This window comes from Ailuropoda melanoleuca, chromosome 14 (assembly GCF_002007445.2).
Source record: "Ailuropoda melanoleuca isolate Jingjing chromosome 14, ASM200744v2, whole genome shotgun sequence".
In the NCBI taxonomy this organism is placed as follows: domain Eukaryota; kingdom Metazoa; phylum Chordata; class Mammalia; order Carnivora; family Ursidae; genus Ailuropoda; species Ailuropoda melanoleuca.
The window spans coordinates 30,208,763-30,224,965 of NC_048231.1; the positions used below are offsets into that span (position 1 = coordinate 30,208,763).

At 50.3% G+C, this 16,203-nt stretch overlaps 1 protein-coding gene across 2 annotated transcripts in view; it reads right to left on the reverse strand.

The window, feature by feature from the left end:
* The window catches only part of FBLN5 (fibulin 5), a 77,856-nt gene that overhangs the window by 11,388 nt on the left and 50,265 nt on the right, over window positions 1-16,203 (reverse strand). For both annotated transcript variants that reach the window (XM_002928950.4, XM_011236913.3), the window contains exons 5-9: window positions 12,107-12,229; window positions 9,135-9,251; window positions 5,242-5,361; window positions 1,236-1,358; window positions 44-170 (exon numbers count right to left, since the gene is read on the reverse strand). In XM_002928950.4, coding sequence (XP_002928996.1) covers window positions 44-170; window positions 1,236-1,358; window positions 5,242-5,361; window positions 9,135-9,251; window positions 12,107-12,229 — 610 coding nt within the window. The remainder of the gene's footprint in view (window positions 1-43; window positions 171-1,235; window positions 1,359-5,241; window positions 5,362-9,134; window positions 9,252-12,106; window positions 12,230-16,203) is intronic.

The following is a 16,203-nucleotide window of genomic DNA, read 5'->3' on the forward strand; positions in this document are numbered from 1 at the left end:
AACCAGGCCCCTCACTCATGTTCCCATTTCTCAAATGACTTACTTATCGCTGATCCGCAGATAAGGCTCCTCACAGCGGATGGGGTCAATGCACTTGAAGCCCCCCTGCAAATTGTAGCAAGTCTGCTGCAGGTTACACGTGTGGTTTCCATGCTCACACTCGTTGATATCTGCAATGCAGGTAGATAAGAGGCTGAAACAGGACAGCGCTTCCCAGGTGTTGGCTCAGGGCCAGGGGTGTGTGTGTGTATGTGTGTGTGAGTGTGTGCGCACAAGCACGTGCAGAGGGGGCAGCCTGGTCTTTACTATAGGACTGCACTGTCCACTATGACAGCTACTGGCCACAGGTGGCTACTGAGCACTGGAAATGTGGCTAGTGCAAGTTGAGCTGTGCTGTAAATGGAAAAGACACACAGATCTTGGCCATGCAGTACAAAAAAAGAATGCAATATCTCATCAACAGTTTTTACATTGAGTACATGTCGGAATGATAATATTGTAGAGGTAGTGCATTAAATAAAATATATTCTTAAAATTAATTTTACCTATTTTTTTGATTCCTATATGGCTCCTATTTTGTAGCTGACTTTATACTTCTATTGCCCAGCACTGCCATGGAGAATTCTTGCTTGGTGTTCAGGTAAGGTAGGTTCAAGGAGCTGAAATGGGTCAGTGGCTCAGGCTCACCTATCAGCCTCTCCAACGGCCCCAGTGGGTGGACCACAGGGCTGGGAATCAGCCCAAACAGCCAATCTGAAGGTGACCTACCCCCGACACAGCCTGGGGTCCTGACCCTCTGAGGGATACACAGTTAGACGTGTGAGTTTCCCTGGCTTCCACTCTCTAGGGAATCAGGAGAGAAACACTAATTAGGCTACCCTCCAGGAGCCGTGTGAAAGCCTGGACCAGTCCATGAATGGGGCCAGATCACAAGAAGCCTAGGCTGGGGCAGTCCTCTGAGGGGTCACTGAGATCTGCCCAGGGAGGCCAGACAGGCCACCTCTTCCTGTGGAGTTCATGACAGTAGTGAAAGTAGCCATGTCCTTTCTGAGGCCAAGGTATGGGTCACAGGACAGGAAGGCCAGACATCCTAGCCAGAGACTGCCACTCTGGGAGCTACTAGAACCCACTCATGCCCTCATCCCTGCCACCTTCCCCAGGTGAAAACATCCATGACCCCCTGAGTCAGCCCCACCTCACACCTCCCCCAGCCAGGCCCCCCTGGACAGCCTTACCCTGGCAGCTTCGGTTGTCGTCCAACAGAATGTAGCCAGGGGGACAGGAGCAGAAGTACGTGCCGGGCTGGTTCACACACTCGTGTTGGCAGAGGAACTCAGAGAGGCTGCACTCATCCATATCTGGGGGTGACAAGTCACACCTGCTGCTTATAATCAGACCACCTGGGGATGGGGGCTTAGTGGTTTTCTCCTCCAACTCCCACACCCTCCTGACACATGTGATGGCACATTTGTGGCTACGAAGTTGCCATTTTAGTTCTTGCACACTCAGGTGACGGGGAGCTCACTACCTACTGAGGAAGCCTACTGACATTTGGACAGCTCTAATTGTTAGCATATTCTTCCCTATAGGAAGCTGAAATCTGTCTCCATCCAACTTCTCACACGCCTACCTCAGCTACATTATCTACTAATTACAGACTCATTTTGCGCAGCAGGTAAATGTAACTCCCACTTCCAGAGGTGGGATTCGTTTGCCCACTGGAGTTTTCCAGGTGCAGAGCTCTCTCCAAAACCCAAAAGACATTCCCTGGCCCCAGTCTTCTGAAAGGGCAACTTTACCAGTGCCAACGGCCCTCTAATCACCCCAAAGTTAAGAAACAATATTATTTCTATAGTCACAACTCAAAGGAACATATCCAGGAGGCCAGGGGATGTCCAGTACATTAAAACGTCTTTGTGTCCAAAAATCTCCTTGAAAGAGAAAACTCTGGAGCGGCACCAGGTGGGCCCGTGTATATCCCTGGGTGGCCCGCCTGCCTCAGGAGGTCGCTGGGACCTGGGAAGCTGGAGGTGGGCCACCCTCCAGCTGCAGAGGTGGGGACGCGAAGGAAGAGCCATTGAACGTGTTGGCCGTGGCGGCTGATGCAGAGGGTGGTTCGGAAGAGCCAGCTCTTCATCACACACAGAGTTTGGCAACAGAGCCCCCGTTTGAGCCTCATTCGATAGGCGGGCCAAAGAAAACATGTTTTTCTTTCATTTATTGTTTCCCGAAAACTTGCTTTCACTAGTTTCCCCATGTGACATGTCCTCGGATTGCTCTCTCACTCACAGACCACTGGTGGCTGGAATCACCCGTGGAGGGTGTCCGCACAAATAAGGCAGCTTCCCCACCACTGGCTCCTTCTGGGAGTGTGACATGCGTGACACCTCTCCCATCAGAGAAGGAGAAACTCCTTCCCGCCTCTCCCACCGGTCTCCAGGCAAGGGGTTTGGAGCCAGCAGAACCGGAATGCTGATGTGAAAAGTTAAAGCATGCTCTGTGAGGCAAGATCTGCTTTTGGCAGCTCCCCTCCCTCTCCCCCGGGACCTTGTAGGGTCCCATCAACAGAGAGTGTCCCCTTGATCTTGGCTATGTTTGTAGATTCCGGTCCATACCTCTGGTAGAAGCATGAATATAAACCTGCAGCTCCCAAGTGCTTGCGACATACCAAGGGCTGAGTTAAATGTTTCATATGCCTCACCTTATTTTTTTTTTAAGATTTTATTTTTAAGTTATTTTAAGTCATCTCTACACCCAGTGTAGGGCTCAGACTCACGACCCCGAGATCAAGAGTCGCACACTCCACTGACTGAGCCCGCCAGGTGCCCCATGCCTCATCTGATTTAATCCTCACCTCAGCCCTATGAAGGAAGTACTATTACTAGCTGCGTTTTACAGAGGAAAATGTGAGGCTTACGGAGGTTAGGTAGCTTGACTAAGTTCACAGATAACGAGTGAAAAGGAAAGCTGGGATTTGAAGCCAGCCAGCCAGCCAGCCTCCCGATCCTGATCCTGCGGCTAGTCAGCACAATGCGTAATGTCTCCCTGAGTGATCGTGTTCGGAACTTATAATCAGTGCATTTGAGGGGTTCTAAGGTTGGGGGCATCCCCAGAGCAGGACTGGCTCCAGGGCAGGCGGAGAGGGCAGCACCCACCTCCGCCTCCTGTTGGGTAGGGAGGGGCCCTAATAGGCCCACTCGGTTTATCTTGGGGTCTACAATCCCCAGACTTTACTAAGGCTGTGACTCTAATCTCCACCAAAAATTGAAATACAAGCCCAGTTTCTGGCCAGGAGCACACTTGAGGCTACTTTCACTCATCCCCATGACAAGCCACCATGGTTTCCAGGACAAGCTCAGCTTAGCAGGTCCTTGAGAGATAAGGGGACACAGCCAGGAAGGGGCTAGTGCTGCACAGAGGGGCCCCACTAGCCTCGACAGCATGGAGAGGTACAGTTCCTGGGGAAAATGAGAAGCAAAGAAAGGGGGTGAGTAGGAAGGGACAGAAAACAAACTCCCTGTGTCGCACTGTTATCCTGGGCCAACCCTAAAGCCTGCAGCGGCCACGGGTCACTCTAAGTCTTAGAAAAGTGGGTGTCGTGTGAACGTGCAGAAGATGGCGATTTCGGGTGAAGTGAGTCAACTGAAAATCCTTGCCAAACCACCAGGGATGTAAAGTCTCCGAAAAGCCAGAAGTCTCTTACACGTACACCTGGAAAAAGTCAACTAACATGGAACAACACAGGTACACAAGCTTTTTTCATCTCTATGACCACCCTCATGACTTGGCCAAGGAAAGAGCTAGAATTTGAACCCAGCTCCGTCTGGCTCCAATCCCCCTACCATACGACCTCTGCAGATGGTCAATAAACACCTGTGGATTCTGGAGCATGGACTTCTGGAGAAACAAATAATCCCATCTCATAATGCTAAATTTTCCCCCTCTCAGTGCCTTGGCCCAGATTCCCCAAGGAGTGCCTTAGAAGGAACTGAAATCAGGAAGAAAGTAGCTTTTCATGCCTGAAGGTATTTTATTAGTTTCTGGGACTAACATTTAATCCCTCTAAAGCTCTCTGCAAATGCCTAGTTGGGGCTCCAGCTTTCCGGGCCCCAGAGAGAGGTGCTCAGTTATTCAGAGAACTCTGTCCCCAGAACACCCCAGTCCTCAGTGAAGCTACCAGACAAGTCTCATTCATGACCTGGGTCAGTTTCTGTCACAGTGAAACCCAGGATTAAGAAACTTTCCATTCAGCAGGACAAAAAGATTTTCACGCCCTAGGGTATGGTTCGCTTATTTTGAAACATACAGGGAAGCATCGTTAATTTGGACTGTGCTAACTCACAACTCCTCAAGATGCCAAAAGTGGATGGAAAGGAGTTTACTTTAATCCAGTATTTACAAAAAAACAAGGAATGAAGGGAAGGAAGGAAGAATGGAAGAAAGAATGAGCCGTACACGGCTCTGTGTGGGATGCTACAGGGATTTATATGAGTAAAACTGCCATCCCTGTTCTCAAGAGTTTATAAGTTTCTTGTTACAGGGTTTAATAAAATTATAATTGAGTTCACAAGAAAGCACTGGCAAAGAATCATAGCTTCTTGGTCTTGGAAGGAATTTATAAAAGGTCAACAAAGCCACCATATTATGTTCTCACAAATTATTAAGATAGATTAATTCAATATTCAATCATTCGTTCACTGCTTTGAGAACTGTTGACTGCATGCATGCTATGTGCCAGTCCTAGAGCTAGGCACTGATCATTTGTAGAGATTTTAGAAGTTCACAAAGTATTTTCACTCACCCATATGATCTCACTCATTCAGTGCCCCCACCAACCCTACCCTGTGAGATACGCTATCATACCAAAGTCACTTCCCTCTACAGGTACTATCTAGGCTAGGCTCAGGACTTGTCAGTGCAGGGCAGGGACAGATAATTCAAACCAACACACAAAATCAGGCAACTCCTTTCCCTCTTCAACCCCATGTCAGACCCTAAAGGCCGCTCCGTTGGTTTTTGCATTAGGGGTCAAATGACAAGGGAGGGGACTCTACTCCACCTTTCGGGAAGTGACTCATTTCTGCTTTGAGTGGCTGTGATTCCACCACACTGGGAAATATCCCAAACTGGGGATGTGTCTGGGAAAGGAAAGGAAACACCTGTAAAGGAAACCCTGTCTTCTGTCCCCCACCCCTGCACCCCTACGACAGATGGAAGTCTCCAAATACCAAAGCCCATTACCACTGCAATGAACACCGTCATCCTCAAGTTCATATCCTGGGTCACAGCGGCAGATGAAAGAGCCGTAGGTGTTGACACAGGTTTGCACGCAGGGGTTCTCAGTGGTACACTCGTTCACATCTATGGAAAGCAAGAGCACATCACCGACCATTCCCACAACAGAACATCCCCACTGACGTGGCAGAAAATGCACTGGCAACAGAATCTACCGGGCACCAGGAGACCAGATTCACAGGTGACAATGCTCTCCATCCAGGACCTCTCAGGTCTACAGCTCAGACCCCAGAGTGTTCACCGGAGGACCAGGGCCTCCATTCACATCTCCCTCCTTGCTCACAAGTTGGGAGGGGTAGAAACAACTTGTACACACATATCCATGTGGATGCGTGTACACACATACCCCTCCAGTCCCCAAAGCTCAATTTCCAGGTAACATCTGCTCTTTCCCATCATCTGACATATTCTATCACTGATTAGCTCTTCCCTCACCCCCACTGACTTTGAAGTTTCAGGTAAGCAGGTAAATAACCACAACCATTCTAATAACTCTCTTTATTATTGCTATGGACTGAATTGTGTCCCTCCCCCAAATTCCTGTGTTGAAGCCCTAACCCCCAACGTGACTGGATTTGGAGATGGGGCCTTTAGGAGGTGATTAAGGTTAAATGAGGTCATATAGGTGGAGCCCTCATGACAGGGTTAGTGCCCTTAGAAGAATGGACACCAGAGAGCTTGCTATAGCTCCCTCTGCCTTGCAAGCACACCGTGAGAAGGCTGCTGTCCGCAGGCCAAGAAGAGAGCCCTCACCAGCGCCTGATAATGCCGGCATCTGATCTTGGAATTCTCGCCTCAAAAACTATGCGAAAATAAATTTCCCTTGTTTAAGCTACTCAATCTGGTATTTTGTCATGGCCACCTGAGCTAAGACAGTTACTCAAAAACAATGTCACTCATTATTACAAAAGGATCTCACACTTACCAAATCCTTACAAGGACTACTGCCCCGTGTTACAAGTTCAGTGGGTTAAGGAAAGGACCACAAAGGGGCACAAGGAAACTTACAGATAATGGAATATTTCATCATCTTGAATGTGGTAATGGCTGCATGGGGGTATATGGACAGCAAAGTTTATGAAATAATGTGCCTTTAATAGTGCAGTTTATTGTACATCAATGATACATCAATAATTTTAAGGTTGGTTGAAGGTTGGGAGATGTGCCCAAGTCCCAGGCGAACAAGCACAGCTGGAACTGGCACATGAGTCAGGGGTCTTTCCATAATACCTGTGAGTTATTTATTCTGCATAGTTCATCGGGATGAGGGAAGGGGGAGGAAGGAGCCCTTTTCTCCACTGGCACTGGCTGACCCATTTTAAGCACACCCTCTCCCGAGCCCCATACGCCAATGACCAAAGTTCCAGCTGAGAAAATTTCTATCCCCTTCAAAGTCCAGGTAAACCTCTTAAGGCTCTGAATAGAGATTTGAGTGTTTTCAGAGTGAAAGGCCTTCCTAGGGAACAGCTTGAGAAGCTTTTCTTAAGGGGAGGGCTAATCCCATGCCCACACAGCTCCTGTTTCTTTAGAGCTTTCAGAGGGTTGCAGGGGGAGAAACAGGGCTCTGCAGGGAGAGGGCAGTGAAGCACCAGTCTCTCCAACAGAGCTTGGAGGCTCTGCCTCTCAGAAGCCAGAAAACCTGGTGGTGGTGGGCCTTCGAGTCAAGTGCAGGCAGGACAGCACTGCTGGGTATTAGGGCTTGTGTCCTTGGCTTCCGGCCACACGCTGAGCACACTGGGATGAGGGAGCTCAGGTCTTGCTCTCTTGCAGGTCGCAGCTGCCTCCTCAGAGCAACAGGTCCCACAGCCCTCTGGCCCCTGGGATCCACACAGGCCCAAGTGCCCTTCTGAAGCGTGTGCCTGCAGGCCACACCCCGCTGCAACCCGCGGGACAGGAAGGCTGGAGCCTCGGGCCTCTCAACTCTGCCACCCACTGGCTGCAGGACTCGTTGTTTAAGGCTTCTGAGCTTCGATTTCCTCCTCTGCAAAACAAGGCCCCATGCCTCTGCCCTACCTATCTCCTCGGGCTACTGTTGGGGTTCACGGAGGTTAAGAGACTATGACCAGGCTTCAAAGAGCTCAAAGCACCCTTCCCTGCACGAGGTGAGGATTACAAAAGCTCAGTGGAGAATGTAGCACCCTGTTGCACCCATGGACCCTGCTGATGCAATATCCCCGTGGCTGGGTGCCCGCAGCCAGGCCTTAGAGCACTGCTGGACTTGGCACTGCCCGGTGGATCACCTGCTCCTCCTCACAGACCTGTCCCTGAGAGGCCTGAAGGACACTGGGGCCTTTGGATTCTGCTGCGCATGGCTGTTCCTCTCGAGGTGCTGGAAGCGCCTTACCAGTCTCTGGGTGGAAGCCTGGGCTGGCACTTCCAACCCCCCCGGGCCTGGGCACAGAGAAGCCTGCATCTGCCCTACGTCACTCCTCACAGCAGCAGGGGAGCCAGGCGCCTGCTCCCTGCTCCAGGAAAACGGAAGGGCCCCTGTTCTATCGCCATCTCAACCTCCAGGCTCCAGCTCTCAGAAGAAAATTACCTCTCCTGGCAAGAGGAACGCCGTCGAGACTTCTTGGAACAATTAGCAGAACCAGCTTTGGAGGAAAGACTTACAAAGAATCCAGGATCAGACCCTTTAACGCTGATGCCTTCCTGTTTACCCAATGATTTAGATACGATTAAGCTAATGGAAACATAATACCCTCCAACTAGCTGGCTTGGAGCCTGCCCGCCAGATCTCAAATGGTGTGACAAGGAAATGGGCCCTGCAGAACCTGGTGGCAGGCTCCAAACAAAGACCTCATTCTGCGTCTCCAGGACTAACCTCCACCCTGGATGGAGCTGCTGCCATGGGCTGGAGGCCTGGGTGGGGGCTGGGGGCGGGCCGGGCCTGGCATAACTTGCATGAATTCCTTGGGCCTGGAGCCTCCATTCGCTTCCTGAGCAGAAGAAACCTTTGGATGGAGACTGCAGAAGGCATGTAGCTTGCTCTTCTCACGGATCAGTATTCGAAGTGATCACGTGAAACTCAGAAAATGCCTTTGTGTCGGGGTGCCTGGGTGGCTCAGTTCATTGAGCGTCCAACTCTTGGTTTCAGCTCAGGGCATGATCTCTCAGGGCATGATCTCAGGGTCGTGAGATCGAACCCCATGTCAGGCTCCGCGACGGGCTCTATGCTGGGTGTGGAGCCTGCTTGAGATTCTCTCTCTCCCCTCTCCCTCTGCCTCTCTTTCCACTGCTCACTCATTTTCTCACTCTCTCTCAAAAAAAGAAAAAAACCTTTGTTTTACTCTGTTTTTTTGTGGGGAATGCTGAGTCCTAAATTATCATCACCCCTGGGCTCTTTGCTAAGGAACAGGCTCTGCTAGCTTAGGTCGTAGGGAAAACTGGAGGAGGAGGCATGAAAACTGCCCACAAGACCCGTGCACGGAGGGTGTGTCTATTTTGAATTCATCCAGGCTCAGGACCCCTCCCTGACCACCCTTCCTGAGCATCAGGAACTGAACCCAGGCTACAGGACATGCGTGAAAATTTCTGATTAGCCCAGAAACCTGGCAAGGCTACTTGTGGAAAGTAGACACGCAGAGAGGAACAAATCCATGAAACCGTAAAGCCCCAGCTGACAGATGACTGTGGCTCTCCTCTCAGCGGTACTCAGAGCACTTTTTGAGATGCTTCCCATAACCTTCGGTTTGGACCGCAGGTTTCTGTAAGCAGCGGGGATGGGCACACGGTGACCAGGAGCGGGAACAGCCACTAACCACGTCAGCTGTCAGACTCCGGAGAAGACAGCGTCTAGTGTTTTGCACCGTGTTCAAAAGATCACTCTCCTCACATACCTTGGCAAGACCTTCCATCCTCGTTGAGGGTAAAACCAGGGTTGCAGGTGCAGGAATAGGATCCAGGAACATTTGCACAAAGTTGCTGGCAGTAGCCATAGCGACATTCATCAATGTCTGGAAAGAGAAACGCTAGCAAGGTGAGACATTTCTTCCCAATCACCAGTGCTCCACACGGCATCATGACTGCCCATTGCTTTCGGAGCAGGATCACGAAGGGAAGGGGAAGTAAAGAGAAGACAGTACCGACTGTCAGGGATAGTGATACTTTCCAGAGTCTAAGGCTCAATCCCTTAGGCCCTTAATCCCTGACCCAACTCAGTCCTGTGAACACCTGCACCTGTCTGGAAAGTTCTAGAAGAAATGTCTGCTTTGATTGGGATGTGGGGCAAGTCAGCCTCCAAGAGTTTATCCAACTCCAATACTCAATGCTAAGATTTATCCAACATCAAGAGTCCACTCTAAGATTCTGTAGAAACGTCACATGGCCCTAGGAAGGGACAAGTTGGCCTAAAGTGTAAGAAGAACCCACAGCCTCACTCCAACAGGTTCTTCGCCAGCTCTGTTCACAATGATCTGTCTAACATTCAGGAACAAGTAAGCATAGGCCAGGACAAGCAGGGCAGCACAGCAGTCTGGAGACCTAGAATCCAATAACACAAGGATGCTGGAGTTCGTCTTGGATCTCCTGCTTGCACCAGAGCAGACATAAAACTCTGGATAAACACACCTCTCCCAAGCCATGGCTGGCCTTTCCCGAGCAAACGGCTCTGTGGCTGAATGGAGCCTTTTAGCAGAGCTGGGCAAAATGCCCTCCCTGCTGACATGTACCAGTCAATGGGGAGCCTGATGTCATTAGGAAAGCACTTCCCAATACCCCAAGTTAATGGGCTGATGGGCAAGAGAAGTCGCTCCTCTGGGATGGGATGCCTTAAATGAAGCCTACAGACAGAGACCCAGTCCTCACCTATACAAGCACCTGTTGTGGCCAGCTGATCCGACTGTAGCTGTAACTGGTCCTTATCTTATCCCCACTTCCCCCAAATGTTGCCTCCCTTGTCCCCCAGTTCCTTGGAACCAGAGTCCAGCCAGGTCTCTGGAGACCAGTTCCGAATCTGTCTCTGTGCCTCATTTCTACCACCCGCTGCCAGAAAGGACTCCACTCCACCTTAGCTAGTGATCAGCCCCCTCGGAGGCTGTGCCCTTGTGCTTCTGTTTTATCTCTGAGCAGCAACTACTTCTAACCTGACCCACCCCACTGCCCACTGAGTGCCCTGCAGCTCCTACTGCGAAAACACACTGACTTGTGCAGTTGCTGGTCCTGACCTTTCCCAGGGTGCAGCTGGGCATGCCACCGAGGCCGGAGAGGCAGTGGTGGGAGTCAGGATGGGGACGGTCTCCTCTGCCTAGGGGTACCTTGGAGGAAGGGCAGCTCCTGGCCCCTTATTTTTCTGCAAAAGCAATGCCTCCAAAAGGTGCACAGAAGGGGTGGGAGATGGTGATGGAACTTGTGTTTTGAAAGAGAAAGAGGAGTTTGGCCAGGAGAAGGCATGAGTTCAGCCACAATTAGGAAAGGTCTTCACTTCGGATGTGAACTGTGAGCGGGCTGAGCATGTGGTACCACGTTAGGCCTCCAGGAGCATCCCTCCCAAAGCTTCAGGCCCTGTGGAAGAGAACAGCCCTCCCAAGCAGAGAAATGGCTCCCCTCACATGGGGAAGGGTTTCCTGGCCCTAAGGTTTCTACAGTGGGGCCTGTGTCCCACTCACCCTGTCCTCTCTAGCGCCCCCTTGTGGTGGAAAGAAAACTGGACTGAGAGAGAGGAGCCAGATTTTAGACCCAACTCCCTCTTTGTTCAAAATGTTCCCCTTCTTTGAGTCTCAATTTCCAACTCTATAAAAGTTGGATGACATAATATCTAACATCCCTTCCAGCTCTGAGAGCTGACATATTAAGTTCCCGTACAAATAACTCACTCACACTGATCTGCTTATGTTCAAATCAGTGGCATCAAATTTTCCATAATAACTGAGGTTGGTTAAAATGCACAGCGACCATCATATTCACAAATGCCCCCATATGCAGCCAGCTCTCTGGAGCATGCCTGGAAAGGAGAACCAGGCCAAGTGTAGTCTGGCTTATCAGGCCTCAAAGATGCTTCAGACGGGGCTCTAGAGTGGACCGACACTCAAGTCTTAATCAAGGGAGTCTCAGAAAAAAGAACATTCTTTTTTTTGTTGTTGTTTCCATGAGTTGTTTGGATTTGTTTCTCCGCTCCTCCAGGACTGATTTTCGGGCAACAGAACAGTGTCTTAGAGAACTTAAACTGGTAAGGTTTTTCCAAGAAAACACAGCATAGAAATCACACCCTAGAAATAGAATTCAAGTGACAGCTAGAGATTGCTATGAATTCATTCACTTGGCTAAACCAAAACCAGAGGGGAAGAACGGCAAATAACCCTCCAGTAAAAATAAACAGAGAGATCATATAGCGGATGCCAACTGCAAGGGACAAAATTCTCAATTGGTGACTGACTCCTTCAGAGTAAAAAGACCACAGCTAGTGGGGTGGGTATTGGCAGGTGGTGTTAGAATCTACTGACCCACATGTGAGACTTGGAACACTTCTGTGACTAAGCAAGCATTCCCGTCTCTTAGTATGATTTCTAACTAAGACAGAATAGTCCTCACCTCTATCACTTCCTGCCTTGGATATAAACTTTCTGAAGGCAGGAAGCAGATCTAGGTAAAATCAAATATGAGCCCTTAAAACTTACATTCAAAAACTCTGATGACGACACTGACAGCGACGGTCACGACTGATTTGACAGGGCAGTGCAAGCTGCATAGCCTTCTACCCCCCCAACAAAGAAAATCCCACTGCCCTAAGGCCACCCAGTTGTGTCCCCATTTCACAATACCCCTGGTGACCATTAACTTCCAAGAGTCTCTTCGAGCCCCAAAGAGCTGTTACCTAAGCACTGGCCTTCCAGAAGCCAATAGCCATCGGTGCAGGAACAGGTGTATCCTCCTTCCGTGTTGATGCAGATCTGGGTAGGGTGGCACTGGTGAGAATCCGTTGCACACTCGTCCACATCTGTAACACAGACATATTCCAGAGAACGTCACATACATTTATCCAGAGCCAACAGAGGTGCCAGCTGCTTGCTTGTCCTTCTGGGAAGGAGGTGATAATGTCTACAGGTTACATCCAAGGAGACGGACGTGCCTCCCTGATGAATACCACTAGGAGACACTGACCTTTGTGGAGGGGGCAGACCTAGTCTGCTCCCCAGAAATCCACAAAAGAAAATGGCCAAGAAGAGAACACACATCCTTGGGGACTCTTCTGACATCCTGCCCCATCACTTTCTGAAAGCAGGTCACCTTGATAAAAACCATGACTTGATTTAGAAACACGTTTTGTCTTAGGCGTAGTCAGGCATGTGTTAAACATGGGTCTGTTGCGTACTTGTGCGAGAAACACCTCTGAGAACATAACAGGAGAAAAATAAACGTCTCCCACCAAAGGAAGCTAGGAGTGGAGCCACTTGACTCTATCCAACCACGAGAATCCTTCAGCCTGGGGCTCCTGCACCTTCCCGAAGCTTCACGGAGCCCTGCAGCCTTCCCACTGCTCCAGAGCTCCTGGGACTGATCTCTTCCTGCCCTCTGCTCAACACTGGGGCTCTCTGCATGGCTGCCTATGGCCGTCTGTCTGGCAGTGGGCAGGTACCTGCGTCCAAGTCGGCCCCTTCTCCTTAAGAGCTTCAGAGCGTAGAGACCAAGCTGTATGCACGGCCACACTCCTCAAGACATCCAGTGTATACACTCAGCACTCAAAACTGTTTCGATGGCGAGAAATCCTTCTGGCCCTTCCCCCTGCACTGCACTTGAGAGAGAGCGTTCAGCATCCTATAATAGAACCTTCTGACACCACACTCTCACTCCCACCTGGAGGAGGAGACTTTCCCTAAACATTCGTCTATTAATTCACTGCACGGGATCCATCAAGTGCCCCGGATCCCACACCAGCGCCTCCCCTCCTTGTCAACCTACCCTTCCTGCCCGTACCTTAGCAGGGCACCTGCCTTTTGCTCCCCTCATCCCTGCACTCGGGGCTGCCTCAGCTACACCTTTTCCCTCCCTCCTCCAAAAGGACCACACAGTGTTGGAAATAATATTAAAAGCCACTCACTGAGCATATGCGGTGTGCATGTGCAGTGTGCACACGTCATGTGTGTATGTCATGTGCACACGTACTATGCAAATGTAGAGCACAGGTCGTGTGTGTATGTCGTCTGCCTGTATTGTGCGCATGGGTCATGTGTATACAGGAAACGTCACAGACGCTACCATATTTATTCTCACAAACCCCGCGAGGAGGACTCATGAGCCCCATCTTCCAGGTGGGAAAATGGTGCTGATAGAGTAAGTACCAAGCCAAAAGCTGAGCCCAGGCCTCCCTGCCCACCTGACTCTGAACCCCGCTATGCAGGAATGGCAGAGGTCACATCACCACAGTCCGCCACCCTCCTGCGACACATCAACACCGACAACACTCATCAATCCCCACCCCACCCCCAATGATCAGAAGCCTGGGCATCGTGGGAAACCAGACTTCAGTCCTCCAGACACGCAGCTTCCAAGAACCTGGCTCCAAGGTGGTGGCAGCCTCCACTCCACCCTGACACACTGACAATGTGCAGCCTCCATGGCAAAAACCCAGCCTGTTCTTGGCTGCAAGAGCCCCTGCCTCTGCCCTCGGCCTCCCTTCCATCCCCAGGGCTGCCCGCCCGGCAAAGCCTCCCAGGGGAACCAGCGAATAATGCTTGGCCAGCAGCCACTCCTGCTCCAATCCCTATCGAAGACTAGGATAATAAATAATGCCACTATCGGCCAGCGCATAGTTATATTTTTCCTGCCGGGAGTGATGGATGGCCACTATACCCTGGGAACAACAGTGCCTTAGGAATTTGCACGCTTTTTTCCTGCCTTAAGGGGATTAAAGGGTGAGAGAGACCCAAGGGGAGAAGAGACATTAGACTTGGTCATAGCAAGTTCCCAAGACTCTGTGTTTGTGTAACTTGCGACACACACAATGTGCTGGCAGACTCCTGCAGAGAGGCACCAAACCCGTGCCAGGGGACCAGACGGGGCTCCCAGGGGCGTGCGGGGCCTGAAAGTACACAGGCGTGCATGCACACGCACACGCACGTGCAAGCGCACGTGTGAAGTAGTCGAGCCTAGAAACCACATCTTGAAAGTGCATTTTTTTAAGAACTCCACCACTTTTATTGAGTTAAAGAGTTAACTTGTTTCAACTGCATTTCCGTCAACATACGTTCAAAAAACTGTACTTTACACTTTCAGTCACTGAATGGATTGTCAATATACACATATTTTTTTGAGAACCTGCATGTCCCTGGAATTTTTGGAGGGTGTGTCTTACCTTTATATTCTGAAAACATACATGGTGTGACGCTGTGTCCATAGTAAATGCTCAGGAATTCTTTGGTGAATGAATGAATGAACACGTGAATAGCAAACATGGACGTCTTAAAACCCCCCAGAGAAGTTTCCGCAGCCAGTGTGCTGGCAAGATGGTTCTGGTGTGTGGACTTTAAAAACAACCCACAACCAGCCCCCTTGAAAACCACCGTCAGCTTGCACACCTGGTGGAGAAGAAACTAGAATGTTCTCATTGTGGTGTTCCGCCGGGGCTGAAAGACTCATCACACATTCCAGCTTACGGCTGAATTGCTTACATTAAATACATTCGACTTCAATAACAGAAGGAAAAAATACATCGAATCACTCCAAGGACATTCTTTGGCAAAGGGTCCTTTTCTGCATCAGTGGAAAAATACAAGTTACAGCAACCTGAGGAAGTTCATTATCCTCGTGCGCAAACTGTGCCTGCTATTTCCTTGCCCGTGTGATATTTAGGAAGAGTCTCCCAAGAAAGAATCCTGATTCATTCAGCCCTTTATTTACAGATTCATTCATCCTTTATGTTCAGCTGTGGCTCTGTGTGTGTGTGTGTGTTCTCTCGAACCTCCAGGCCATTTGGCAGAGCTGGCCTCTAGCAGAGCCCTCCAGCCACGTCACTCCCAGACGGAGGCTCTCCCTAGAGTCCTCTGCTGCTCCCTGTCTTGCCCCTGGGAGCTGTGGTCCTGGTCAGCTACCCAGGGAATCTGGAGGATCCTGTCAGAGCATCCATGGCTCGTCTCTCCCCAGGTGGGGCAATGTCCGTCCACTCTCCACGTGGCCAGCACCCCAGCAACCAGAGGACAGAGCTCGCTCTCATCTCCAGAACCTGCTGGCAGATCAAAGCCCAGCCCTGCACCTGCCCAGGAAGAAACTGTCCTCGCACCGAGTGGCACAGCCCTGCTGACCTGTGTGGCTTTGGCTGACCTGTCACCTCTTCCTTTCGATGTCCCCAGAGTGGCCTTTGATGGAAACGTTCTCAGTGTGAGACAACTGCTCGCTCTGGAAAGTCATCAAGATCAGTCACTTCCTTGCCACCCTCTCAGGAAGCCACAAGCTAGACTGGGCTCCCAGGCCTCAGGACAGTGGCTCACATATGAGGGATGCTTGTTTAGGATTTCATACTGCTAGCTATGTCTCACGTCCCCGGCCAGATGGAAATCTTCACGTGGGCAGGTGCGCTAAGACAGTGTGAATAAAGGACGTCTGTCAGGGCCAGTCAGGGTCTCACAGCGGCAGCAGATGGAGGAACTGGCCTCAAGACATCAGAAGGCAACTGCTCAGCAACCCAGACAACCAAACAAATGGGCTCTTTCAGGCTGACTCGATAAACAGCACGGGGAGGGACCACAACCTTCACGTTGGTTCACAGGTTCTCCTATAAAGATCTCTATCAGCAAGCAGAACAGACTAAAGGTACTGCCATAAATAGGCATAAATCGGTTTGAATATAAAAATATGCATATGTATGCCAGCTCTTTATCATATTTGAATATGCATATCATATACAAAGATGTATTTACATGTCCACATTTATCCCCAAAAGGTAAAGGGAATATACGTTAACAGTTTTCATAGCAC